This window comes from Micropterus salmoides, unplaced genomic scaffold (assembly GCF_014851395.1).
Source record: "Micropterus salmoides isolate LMB-PRFRI ecotype aquatic unplaced genomic scaffold, ASM1485139v1 Ms_hic_scaffold_12, whole genome shotgun sequence".
Lineage (NCBI taxonomy): Eukaryota > Metazoa > Chordata > Actinopteri > Centrarchiformes > Centrarchidae > Micropterus > Micropterus salmoides.
The window spans coordinates 18569231-18582255 of NW_024040263.1; the positions used below are offsets into that span (position 1 = coordinate 18569231).

The 13025-nt window shown below is 38.3% G+C and overlaps 1 protein-coding gene across 1 annotated transcript in view; it reads left to right on the forward strand.

Moving 5' to 3' along the window:
- Positions 1-1064: 1064 nt before the first annotated feature.
- The window catches only part of LOC119899612 (myosin-10-like), a 30906-nt gene continuing 18945 nt past the window's right edge, over positions 1065-13025 (forward strand). Inside the window, exons 1-11 of the mRNA XM_038714231.1 lie at positions 1065-1154; positions 1815-1832; positions 6002-6094; positions 6901-6964; positions 7732-7830; positions 8061-8204; positions 8664-8759; positions 9489-9607; positions 10604-10756; positions 10897-11070; positions 11395-11568. Coding sequence (XP_038570159.1) covers positions 1080-1154; positions 1815-1832; positions 6002-6094; positions 6901-6964; positions 7732-7830; positions 8061-8204; positions 8664-8759; positions 9489-9607; positions 10604-10756; positions 10897-11070; positions 11395-11568 — 1209 coding nt within the window. The 5' untranslated portion in view covers positions 1065-1079. The remainder of the gene's footprint in view (positions 1155-1814; positions 1833-6001; positions 6095-6900; positions 6965-7731; positions 7831-8060; positions 8205-8663; positions 8760-9488; positions 9608-10603; positions 10757-10896; positions 11071-11394; positions 11569-13025) is intronic.

Genomic DNA, 13025 nt, shown 5'->3' on the forward strand with positions numbered 1-13025 from the left:
AAACTGCTTCCCCAAAGTTTTTGCATGGCTTGGAGAAGACTTCTTTGCTGTTTTTCTATGCCATGGTCACGGTATGACAGAGCAGTGAAAACAGGCCGCACATCCACACGCCAGCAACCACAGGCCTGAACTGGGCTGACACTCAAAAAATGTTGCAGAGAAAGACACATATGATTAGATATATGCGCCATTATTTAGTTTAAAGATTTTATTTGTGCATTTCTTTGTAGCGGAAAAGAGGACAGCACCTGCAAAGCTGTAGGACAGTACGTCTTAGATTTATTGATCCAGCTTTTGAAGATCACAGAGTGACAAAGGTGTAGATGTATAAGGGTTTATGCCAAACAATTGAGCGTTTTACAGACACTATTCTAAAGGTTGTCTTTTTTTGTGTGTCACAGCGGTGAGTCAGGAGCTGGCAAGACGGAAAACACAAAAAAGGTCATTCAGTACTTGGCACATGTTGCCTCCTCCCACAAAATAAGAAAAGACCACAACATTCCTGTGAGTATTCACCTTTTTCATCTCCTCTAATTTAGATTAGCGATGCCAGCTCTAAGCCATAAACTGAACTGAATGAGCCCATAAAATGTGTTGAAAAACTAATATAAATGTTGGATATGTATGAAAAATGACAACCGTTTGAAGCAAGTTTATTCTTTTGACCTATAACGCTGTAATTGGAGTAATAATCATTAGAAAAAATTAATGAGCACTTTGGCTGAGGTGGGATTGTTGTGGGATTTGCTGAGGTTAGAATGGTAAAGTTACTGAGATTTACTGATAATCACAAATTCTACAAATAAAAGTACAGATATCGATACCTGTAGTAGGCGACAATCTAACAATTTGCATTTGTTTATCTGTAACAAACAGCCAGAATCACCTAAACCAGTGAACTACAGGCAAGTCTTTATGCTTTATTACATACTGTTCATGTGCATGCTACGTTTTTCTTTCAAACAAACAAACTCATGAAGTATCTGTTGTACGTGAGCCCACTAAGGGCTCATCAGATGGTGTAAGTTCAAAGACACCAGAAGTCACATTTGACATATAATTTACTGTGTTTAGTTAAAATGCCTGGCGTTAACACTGAAAACAGCATATTTAGCATTTCTATTATCTCTCTCTGTCAGGCCCAAAATGCAATTGTAAGTACATTTTAAAAACTGGCATGATTATTGTGTTTTCTTTAAATGTGGCATTTACTTTGTTCAGATGTACCATGCTGTATATTTGCTCGCAATTATTGTGATTGACACATGGTGAAACATGCATGTTGTATTTATTTGTTGTAGCCACATGTTGAGCCTTGGGTGTTATGAAACTTAGCCATTTATGCTGCTGCAAAAATAGTTACAGTTGTACTTGTATTGTAGCAAGGCATATATCATCTGTGTTTTAGACTGTAAGTTAAGATGAAGCTGGTGACCACACCTGTCTTGCTTAAAAGCATCAGTTGAGGACATCCATTAGAAGCAAGTTTACCTGCAGTACTACTAGTTCTCAGTCCTGCTCATCAGGACCTATATCCCTGAAGCCATCTAACCTGTGACTGAATTACAGTATATCTGATATGCACGATACAAACAAGTAACACCAGCAGTAATCTGGATGACAGACCACTGAGGTATTACAATAACTCCTGAAGCTAATTCCATCCATAGACTGCTGTAGGTTGTGCTTAGATTCTGACGCTAATGCATCATTTAAAAAAAAATGTTTAGCTTGAACTACAGGTTAATTTGTATCCATGACATTAATGCAATTTATTACTTTCCATAACAATTGAATCTCCCCATGTCCTACAGAGTGGACCCCTGTTTTATGTGAGTAGTATGTAGTTTTTCATCTCACCTCACTTTAAAGGGGTGCTTTACCCACTCTGTTATCACCCACTCTTTCAAAATAACCCCTTAACTCTTTAATGTTGCCTGAAGCTGGGCAGTAGAAACTTTCCATCCACCTTAATCCACCTGCTGTAGTTTTGCTTTAACTTTTGCATTGCATGATCTGTACGTCCGGTCCTCACTGAGTTATTAGGATCTGCTTCTTGAAGATACTTAACATTTACTTACAATGTGAGAAATCAATTTTAGAAATCAATCATTGCTCTAATCTTCATTTAATAAACTAATTATTTTATTTATTTGCCTGTATAATTAAGCAGGTTATTAACTGACTAACATACACCACTCTGTCTCACTTAAAAAAAAAATAAATAAAACTGTTGGCATGTTAACCCTGAGGTTTCCAGTTTGGTTCCTGTGGGGCCTCAAAAGAGATTAAAGTCCCAGCACGTCATTTGGGAAGAATTGTGAGTGCTGTATATCGAAATCCCACAACACAAGTCAGTTTTGATGTCTGCTGACTAGGCATTAATAAAATAAGAAAATATCTATCATTATCCCAATCTTCAGATAAAATAATGTAGCTGTTGATGATGTACTCCCAGAGTTCATCGGTCAGTCAATGAAAAGTCAACCTCTAGTTTTCTAATTTACTTCACATTTATTAAGATATGATATAAAATATTCAAATATAATCATGTAATTCAAAAGTGGCTTTATACTTATTAGCTGGTGTGTAGTTTGACAGTTATAGTCATAATGACAAACTGCTGGTAAATTTAATCTGACAGCGTTTTGCTATCTGACTGAATGACTCCAGTTGATACTGTACTGTTCTGTAGCTGCTTTAAGCTAGCGTTGGCATCACGGAGTGACAGGTCAAGCCACAAAATCTCAATTCTTTTAAGGTGACAAACTTAAAACAATGAACACTTCCTTCCCTAGCTGTCATTTACATTCAAAAACTACCACGTTACCAGCCAGCTAGCATATCAAAGAGGCAAATCGCAATTTCCTTTTCGTTTCGCCAACTCAGTTACCAGTGACTGTTGTCATTATAGCCGGTGAAATAAACAGCTGCTGGCTTAAACTTTCACTTGCTATAACCTGTTAGTACTATTTGTTGCACGTACAGTATGTAATAAACTGGACAATAGTTACACCACAAGATATTTAGCCAACATGTAACCCAAGTATGATTGAAGTGCTTCACTGGTTTTTCAAGCCAGGGTCAGAACCCATGTCGACCTTTCTTACATTAAGCTAGATTCAGCCTAAAAGCTGTTTGGCCCAGATGAGTTCTCCACATTGGCTTGTTCCTGTCCAGATAAAAAATACTTTGAGCCATTTCCCAAGGAGTGTTCTCCTTTTCCTTGCTGGTGAAAAGAGCGACTTGTAATATTTGTCCGGCCTCGTGACCTCAGAGCAGATGTTAGATGCCGATACTGGCCTCTGCCTCCATAAGATTTACTGGAACAGTTTTGACTGATCCTCTTTGACTCCACTCAATCTGCACTAAAGTACTGCTCCATGGACTGCCAAACAGCCTGCACTCTGATAAGAGACAGCCTTGTAGCTTGTAACTATGACCTGTAAATGTTTTCTAGAAAGTCTTTTCTTTTAGCTTCAAAAAATAATGCGTGTATTTGTAGTGACTGATAATGTATGTTGCTTAAATTTGATCACAGCTACACAACAATTGGCCATCTTACATGGTGGAGTCAGCTCTGTTGGCTGTCAGATGTCTGACATGCTCACTTTACAGCGGGAATGTGGGTCAACTTCTAATGCTGCTAAATTGGCCCCCCACTCGTGTTTGTAATCTGCTCTTTGTTTTTATGTGCGTACAGTAGACCACACAGATGGGTAGAGGTTGCCAATGAACAATTTTAACTACAGAGTTGCACCACATGCCTATGTTTATGTAGAAACAAAGGTTTCTTTTGGTTTGAATCCCCCCTGTGGGATTTGCCACTGCTCTGATAGCTGGAAAAGGACCAGGTTTATCCAGTTCAGCCCTGCTTCATTCCAGCTGCTCAAAAACTCAATTAAAAGCAGCCCATACCGGCCAAAGATCACATTACATGTCTCACATCCTGAGTGCAATGCTGATTCCACATCCCGCAGAGTTCCTTTTTGTGGAAAATGGCCTCCACAAGCCTTCAGTGTGCACAGCTATTTTTGACGTAATGGGAAAATATTTCACTCAGCCACAAGAAGAGAAGTAACATTGCAGAAGAAATTGTTTTTCTCTCAGCCACTTTGGATTCTCTGGTCATGACAGAGACAATGTGGCTTAGATGGAAACACAGTGGGCCACCTGTCCAAACATCTGCATAAGTCGGTTATTTATTTATGCAGCCTCTCTTCGTCTTGAAGTGTCCAGTCTGACAAAAGAAATAAAAGTGTTTGTTGTGTGTTATGGACACATTCCTCCTGACATGATGGATAGGCTGTCTGGCTCGTCTCAGCAGAAATTTCCCCAGAAATGTTCTCTCAGTCACTATCAAGCACTGCGACACATCATTAGTTCAGCAGAGGTTTTCTTTGCAGTTTAAACTTCAAAAGATAAAACTTGGTTGTGAAAGTTTTATAGACACCATGTTTATTGGATTAGTTTAGATTTCATGTACTTTATAAAAGTACAAAAAGTCCTAAAGCCTGAATTCCACTGCCAAGAACTAATAGTTTCAGCATTTAGATTTCTTAAATATGATCAGATTATTTGCTTAATTGTTTAGTCCATAAATTGTCACAATATAAAACCTAAGATTAAGTCGTCAAATTGCTGGTTTTGTCCAAAACCCAAAGATATTTCATTTATAATGTCGTAACACTAAGAAAAGCAGCAGTGTTAAGTAAGCGTTTTTGTCAGATGACTGATTGTTTAGGCATTGACCAGATCAATTCAGAATTTTTAACTAATTTACCAACAAAGATTTCTTCTTTTAGAATTGTTTTTATGATTGAGAAGTGATGTGATGCCCTTTTAATTTTACTAACTGGAGTAAGGTGTTTTAATCCTCATTCCATCACATGTCTGTCACAAGATGTTACCTCTTTACACTGGTTTTGAAAGGGTGTGGTCACAATGACTCTTTGTGATGCGCTGCAGAACAACTCCAGAAAACAACCTTGAACATGTTATTCAGCACCATGTAGAAAAACACAAAGTTGTTACAATATTTATAACTATATACTAAAATAGTATCATGATTATTAAGGGCTCAATTTACAAGTTTTATATTGAAAACTACAAATACAATTGCCATTTTGTTTGCATAAAAAATAAAATAACAGCAAATACCTTTTGTAAACATATGAAAATTATCTAAATGTGCATTATCAAGATTTTATATTATATAAGTAATGCAATGTCCACGTGGACAATTACATGAAAACAAATAAGTCTTAAGAAGACAGGCATAGTAACTGCAATGAGCCCAAAAACTGACATAAATACAGAGGAGTCTGTAGCATTTCTAGATATGCTGGTTGGTTGACTAATCTGCGTAACGTGTTATCATGTGCAGTGGACGAATAGACTGCCGACACACACAGCAACAGAACAACGTGTAGTGTTTTTACAAGAGCAGCAACACTGAGTACTTCAGTTTATGCGCTGTTAGCAAGTCAGAGAGACAAACCAAAGCTAAAAATTAACTCACCCTGTGTTCACTATAAGGTTATTTTCTTAAATCAAGTTTCCCTCAGCACTGTCATAACAACTAAAATACGACCGGACTTCAGAGTGACTTAAAAATCTCCGCAGCGTTGTCTTCCGCCGTGTTGTCATTGACCCAAACAAACTCACGTTGCGTTCTGCGCATGCGCGCCTGCTTCTGGGAGACGCTGGACTGTGTTTGCCCTGATATTATAATAGCGCGGTTAACCGTACCCGGTTACCATGGTAATTAAAATGTGTAAGGTAATAACAACCGTCGGGAATTTTACCATGGTTTACCATTAAATTGGTAATCGTTTCATCCCTAGTTATGAAATCTTTTCAAGTCAAGTCTTCAGATATCTGCAGTCGCTGTCTGCATGTTTATGTTTGTATGTAAAAATCATTTTTAAATCATCATTCTTGTTTGTTGTTCTTCACTTTCATGACACAGGACTGCTGTAACATACCTGTTTTTTTTCAGGGTGAATTGGAGCGTCAACTTTTACAAGCCAACCCCATCCTTGAGTCTTTTGGGAATGCTAAGACGGTGAAAAATGACAACTCGTCACGTTTTGTAAGTACAGAAAAAATGATTATTCAAGAAGAGGGGCACCTCTTGTTACAGCACCACCTTAGCTTAATTTGGCACCTGCAATAGATTTAGGTGAAGTTTTTCTTGTTTTGCTTTTTAAACAAGCAGAGGTGAAACTGATTGAAAGTAATTTAATTATCCTACTTTTCCTATAAGCAATTACACAGGTCAAAAAGCTGGGCACATGCACCTGCTAGACATTAATGATGCCTTTGTCCATCTTTGGTGATCATCTCTAACTGGAGGAAACTCCACTCAGCAGACCTCTTAATAGTGATGTAGGATCAGAGGGGAATGAGTAAAGTCTTATCTTATTAATTAATTTAAGGGGATTTTCTTCTAGAATACTAATTATCTTTTGCTTCATAAAATAACTAGAGTAAAACTTTCTCTACATGAACCCTGGCCAGCTGTGACAGTAAAAACAGTTTGTGATCAGAAGACACTGTAAGGATCAGGACCTGCAGCCAAAAAATACAGTAAAATCCACTGGTATTAATTTGAGCCGCGTGTCAAAATAAAGTTCTCTAGTAACCATAAAGAACATTATTTTTATTAGTTTATAATGTGATGTTACAAATTTTGTAAATATTGCTTTGTACTGTATAAAATATAATATAATTAAATGATCTGTGTAAGTGTTTGTTTATCGAGGTATGCTGACTCTTAGTACATTATGCCATAAACCTCAGTGTGTGTTACATTAGAGTCATTATGTTGGCGATTGATTGATTTCTCTTCTCTCGTTGTGCACTTCCTGAGCATTTATCTTTTGTTAATCTCTGCAGGGGAAATTCATCCGGATCAACTTTGATGTCACCGGATACATTGTTGGAGCCAATATTGAAACCTGTATCCTGTTTTAAAACGATTGAGTAGAATTGACTAGACATCTGCTCGCCATCGGTCATTGTATGTGAGGTTTTTTACAAAGAAGCTAGCCACGAGTGTTTATTGGAAGCACACATCCAATGGTCCATTTACATTAAAGAATGCTTTTTAAATATGTTTTCATTATTGAAGCAGAAGATTTTTGAGAATTCAACCACTTTGACCGCTACACTAGGAAATTAGTGTTGTAGTACTCGACACCGGTCTTAAGACCACTTTTTGATGGTCTTGTCTCGGACTTGACCGCATTTGTGCTCAGTCTTGTCTCGGACATTGAGGTTATGGTCTTGACCCAGTCAAGACCATAACTTTGGGAGTATCAATAAATTGCTTTCGCATTGTCGGATTTATTAGTTAACATCCTTACTTTGATTGGATGTAAAACTTATTGCTTCATATGCAACCAATAACCCTAATTAAAAATACGCTGTTAGCGTTAACGACTGTCATTCCTCCCCGCGATGGTAAGCGTGGAAAAGGAGCATTGAATAAAGATGCTTACGTTTATTTCAGCTCTTAGTGTTTGTATGTGGGTGTTTTAATGGGAATGTGGATCTTTCAGATCAATTTGAGAAGTACCATGTAATGTGGGGAACCGGTCTTGGTCTTGACTCGGTCTTGGTCTCGACTTGGTCTCGGTTTGGGTGGTCTTGACTACAACACTATAGAAAATGTCTCATGTATACAGGACATGATGTTTTGATTCTTCCTTGACCACTCTGTGTCAGACTTACTGGAGAAATCAAGAGCTATTCGTCAAGCCAAAGATGAACGCACCTTCCATGTTTTCTACCAGCTGCTGGCTGGAGCCGGAGAGCACCTCAAATGTAAGTAGACTGAGCTTGTACACCACCTGTTTCTTTTTCCCTTTGTCTGTTGGCAGCTTAACTTTGTAAAGATAAGTTAAAGATGAAATTAAAACAATTACATAGTTCATATTTAATTTATATTCATACCAAGTGTTGTTAACAATTCATCAGAATCAGTCTTTACCTTTTGAGAAAAAAATCATGTCTTAACCATGTTTCGCAATGTTTTTCCGCTTCTCTTTCCACAGCGGACCTGCTTTTGGAAGGATTCAACAGCTACCGTTTCCTGTCCAACGGTAACATCCCAATCCCGGGCCAGCAGGACAAAGACAACTTCCAGGAGACCATGGAGGCAATGCACATCATGAGCTTCGCCCACGAAGAGATTCTGGGTATGTTTTCCATAACACCAGCATAAAACTATGTAAACATAACAAATTCCTCAAGGAACTTTCACTCGTTTTATATTTTTGTATGCCCTGCATCTTTATAATGTGACGTATTTCCGAGTGAACAGAATATGTGGGCAGTGTGTCACTTCTAGAGGGATTTGGTCAAATTCGTAATTGGTTCAGGGTTTCCGTGGGGTCTAAAAAAGTTTAGAATTTGAAATGGTGAAACCTGCAGAAACTCTGTGGTTGCATAGTCAAGGAAAAAATTTATATATTATTAGAATTATTATTATATTTTGCATATAATAAGAGATAAATGTTTTATATGGATGATCTAAATTTACTTACTAAGTACTAATTGTATTCTTGTATATTTTTGTATATTTATGGATTTGGTATATTCCTAAAGTGATGTCTTACCATAGTAATATTGTTTTTTCTGTGTTGTTAAATCTGTAGCCATGTTGAAGGTGGTGTCCTCTGTGCTACAGTTTGGTAACATTATCTTTAAGAAGGAGAGGAACTCTGACCAAGCCTCTATGCCTGATAACACTGGTAGGTATCCCCCACCCCCCCACACACACACCTTTTACATCTGCTTCATAACCTTGGAGCTTGGAGCTCACAGGTCAAAACATCCTCCCTTTTCCTTTTCCCATATATACTTCAAATCCTCTGCTCCCCTTTTCCTGCCTCCCTCACACTGTGTACCTCATCCACAGAACAGAGGAACTGGTGATTTATGTCTTTTCTCTCCCCGAGCCTTGTCAACCTGCCATTAAGCCACATCATTATGAGGATTTACTCCTGAAGGAAATGGAGCGCAGCCTTCCAGTTCCTCCACATGTGGCACTGCATATTTGGCACTTAAAAGAGGGAGACTGGGAGAGAGAATGAGTCTAATGCTGGTGATACAGCTCGGCCAGATATTCCCAAATGCAACAAGCAGAACTCAGGACTGAAGCAGATGTTTTATTTTAGTAGTGAGATTTGGCTCATCTAGGTCCTGGTTTTTCTACTTTTCCACAAGCTCCAGCCATGTAACATATTTTCCCTGTCACATTTTATAAGAAAACATTTTTGAAAGATTTTAATAAATCTTAGTATTATTCAGTAATAGTATTGTTGACCTGCCATCTTTGACAGGGACACTATGGCTTTTAGAGTGGTTTGTGAAACTATGTATTTATTATACAGGCCTGTGTTTAACATACAGGTGTAAGTCAACTGTACAGTTTCTTCCTTTCTTATGGGTTTTGAGCTTTGTCCATCTCTGTTTCCCAGCTGCTCAGAAGCTGTGTCATCTGCTGGGTATGAATGTAATGGAGTTTACCAGAGCCATCCTGTCCCCAAGGATCAAAGTAGGACGAGACTACGTCCAGAAAGCGCAGACTAAAGAGCAGGTCAGTTAGCTGCATTTCCTTTACTGACCTACACCATGTACTTCTATTTTTGGTGCTGACCGAGATCCTTAGTAACATTAATAATGATCTATCAAAATTCAACTGAAGTAGGTCTGTTTTATTTTCTGCATAGACAGCGTTGGGTGACTGCGAGTTTGATGAGCATAAACTCTCCCATTTGAATCATCCGCACAAAAGATAGCAACTGCGTTTGAAAATATCTGGTTTTAATAAAACAAAAAGTCAAAGGTACAAGCTAGTGTACATAAAAAGCACAAATAGAGACATCAACTATGTTAAGAAAAACATCCAATCAGCACGCTTAAAATTCAGTTTTATGTGTTGTTAATAAGGAGTGGAAAATATGTTGGTTTTTTTTATTAGAAAACTGGTAACAAAATCTGGATGTTAAATTTATTAACTTTCAGGTTCTGCGTCAGATTTGGATGATGTCTGCAATCTTAGTGTTGTGTTTTGTTCACAATTGCTACAACAAAGCCTTTTTTAATTCTGTTTGGATCCTCTGACTGGCTTATTCTGCAGTAATGGCTGAGCTCTATGGATATTGTTGTATTAAGATCCTTCAGCTTACTCTGAAGTTGAAATGATATAAAACAGATGGCCATAACAGAGAAGATGTGTTGTTGAAATGTATCTGATAACTTGCCTTGTTTCATATTGTACTGGACACAAGGGAAGGATAGGTTTACCTTCTGTGAAACCACTCCAAACTACATCTCATATTTTATGAATCATTCATTGCCATTTAAAGTGCAGTCCTCCTGCAGACTTCTGATCATAAAGGCTACAGCCTGATGGATACTTCTGTTTTAGATATGTCTGACTCAGAAAACATGTTGGAACATTGGTGGTCTTGCTAAGATGTATGATGAGTCCATTTGTCCAGTGTAGTTTTCATTGTGAGGAACTGGGAGCTGGGTATCTTCTTTGTTGTCTCACCACTCTTCCTCTCCTCGCTTTCCCCCCTCCTTTCAGGCTGACTTTGCTGTTGAGGCCTTGGCTAAAGCGACATATGAGCGTCTGTTCCGCTGGCTGGTCCATCGCATTAACAAAGCTCTGGACAGAACCAAACGGCAGGGTGCCTCCTTCATCGGCATCCTGGACATTGCGGGTTTTGAGATTTTCCAGGTTTTGATGAAAATCTTTTGAATTTTTTTAATCTTTAAAGAAGTTTGTCCTGTTGTGGTTAAATTAAAAGTTTTGTTTTTGTTGTCATCTACGCACATTTCCACTGAAAAGTATTGTTCTTCCTTTGTTCCCGACTACAGCTGAACTCATTTGAGCAGCTATGTATCAACTACACCAATGAAAAGCTGCAGCAGCTCTTCAACCACACCATGTTCATCCTGGAGCAGGAGGAGTACCAGAGGGAGGGCATTGAGTGGAGCTTCATCGACTTCGGCCTCGACCTGCAGCCCTGCATCGACCTCATTGAGAGGCCGGTCAGTGTGAATGATTAGCTTGTATCAATGAGATCCACTTTTTCAAAACATACCTACTTAAACTACTATTTTCCACTTTATCTTGAATTATTGTACCTGAATCGGAAAGGAAAAGTTACTTAAGCCTGGCTTTTGTCTTTTAGTGTCTGTCTTAACTTTCATTTGCGTAGAGAAAAAGTTGTTGTTGGGGCACTAGGGGTTTAAGATGCTGAGCACAAGGCTCCTATCAAATAAACACAAAAATGTCTTACAGTTGGGTCATGCAATGTTTACCGTCATGCTCTCTGAAGCCTTAAGTTCTGTCCCATCTTGATATTGCTTCAGGCGAACCCTCCAGGAGTGTTGGCTCTGCTTGATGAAGAGTGCTGGTTCCCCAAGGCCACGGACAAGACCTTTGTAGACAAGCTGACCCAGGAGCAGGGCACACACACCAAGTTCCAGAAGCCCCGACAGCTCAAAGATAAGGCCGACTTCTGCATCATCCACTACGCCGGCAAGGTACCCTCATTTTATTTCTCTCAAAATCACACTCCGCAGGTTTCTGTCTTTGCTTTACTGAAAATACACTGTTGGTGTTTCTGGAAGACACCAAGTCCAGAAAAAATAAAGTGGAAATGATCTTGGAAATTGCAGTTTATCGAAAGGATGAAGCTTTTCATTTTTATGGCGCATGTTTATAGGGCATAAGTCAGGCTCTCTTCTTAAAAGCACTCACCAAGACAGACACATAGGAAAAAGACAATCATATTCTTAGCTTTTATGACTTAGAATGCACTTAGACTTTAAGTTTCTACTTTTGTTCTTTGTGGGACCAGCTTCTTTATTTTTGTCTACATTCATAGTTTCTCTTTTCCTCCCTGATCTTCTCCTGCAAAAATTAAACGGCAAGTAAAAAGTTGCTGCGTTCAGCGCTCAGATTAAAGAGTAACTCCAAGTTCTCCTGTGGTGGGATTTCAGGGAAATACCGTGTCCTGGTTTGATTTATATGGCATTGTATGAAATAGGATTTGGAAATTGTCAGTGCTGTTATGCAATAGGACTCAGCACTTGTGTTGCAGAGAGACCTGCAGAGTAGCACATCTGCTTACCATTATGTGGACTGTGTCGTTTTACACCACAATCAGTCAAACACTCGTCTGCTGTGGAGAAAAATCTGCAGCGCCATGAAGCCAAATGTTGTCAACATAGGTATGCACACAAAATATGACCTCATGTATGCGGTTTGAATCAGTAGAATAAAGCATAGCCTGTAAATTTAGTCAGCATTTGAAGTGGGTCACCATGATGTATGTCAGATGGACAAATGCATATTAAGACTGTACTGACTAACTGTACTGTATTCAATAGTGTTTTAGCGTCCCAGGCCGCAATACACTTGATTAGCTAGTTACACAGGTAATCACTTTGATAGATCTGACATTTCCTCTCTTCTGTTAAACAACCAGCACATCCCAAGATAAGCTCTCTCAAAATCTAATTTTAAATATGATGTATATCAAACCTGTATCTCAAATACATATGTGTATTTAAATATACAGATATATCTGGTGTCAGTATTTGCATTGTCAGATGTCAACACATCCCCACACACTTCCAGTTAGACTTTTAGACTTAGATTTTTAAGGCTGTTACCAATATTGATATTTGAGAAATCTAATGGATATAGATAGATAGATAGATAGAGATAGAGATAGAGATAGAGATAGCTAGATTTAGAGATATAGCTAGCATTGGCTGTATGGCCAACATGTTTGACATATGCTACACTATATACTGTACACAAAATATGCCATATGCCGATAGGTAATAAAAATGGAAGTACATAAATGCTAAAAATATTCTAAAAATATTCCATTAAAACAGATCTTAATCAAAAATGTTTGTCCTTGTGTTAACGTAAAAACACAATTATATTGGCAGGTATATCGTTAGCAGATTGTTCAGAAAATAAACAT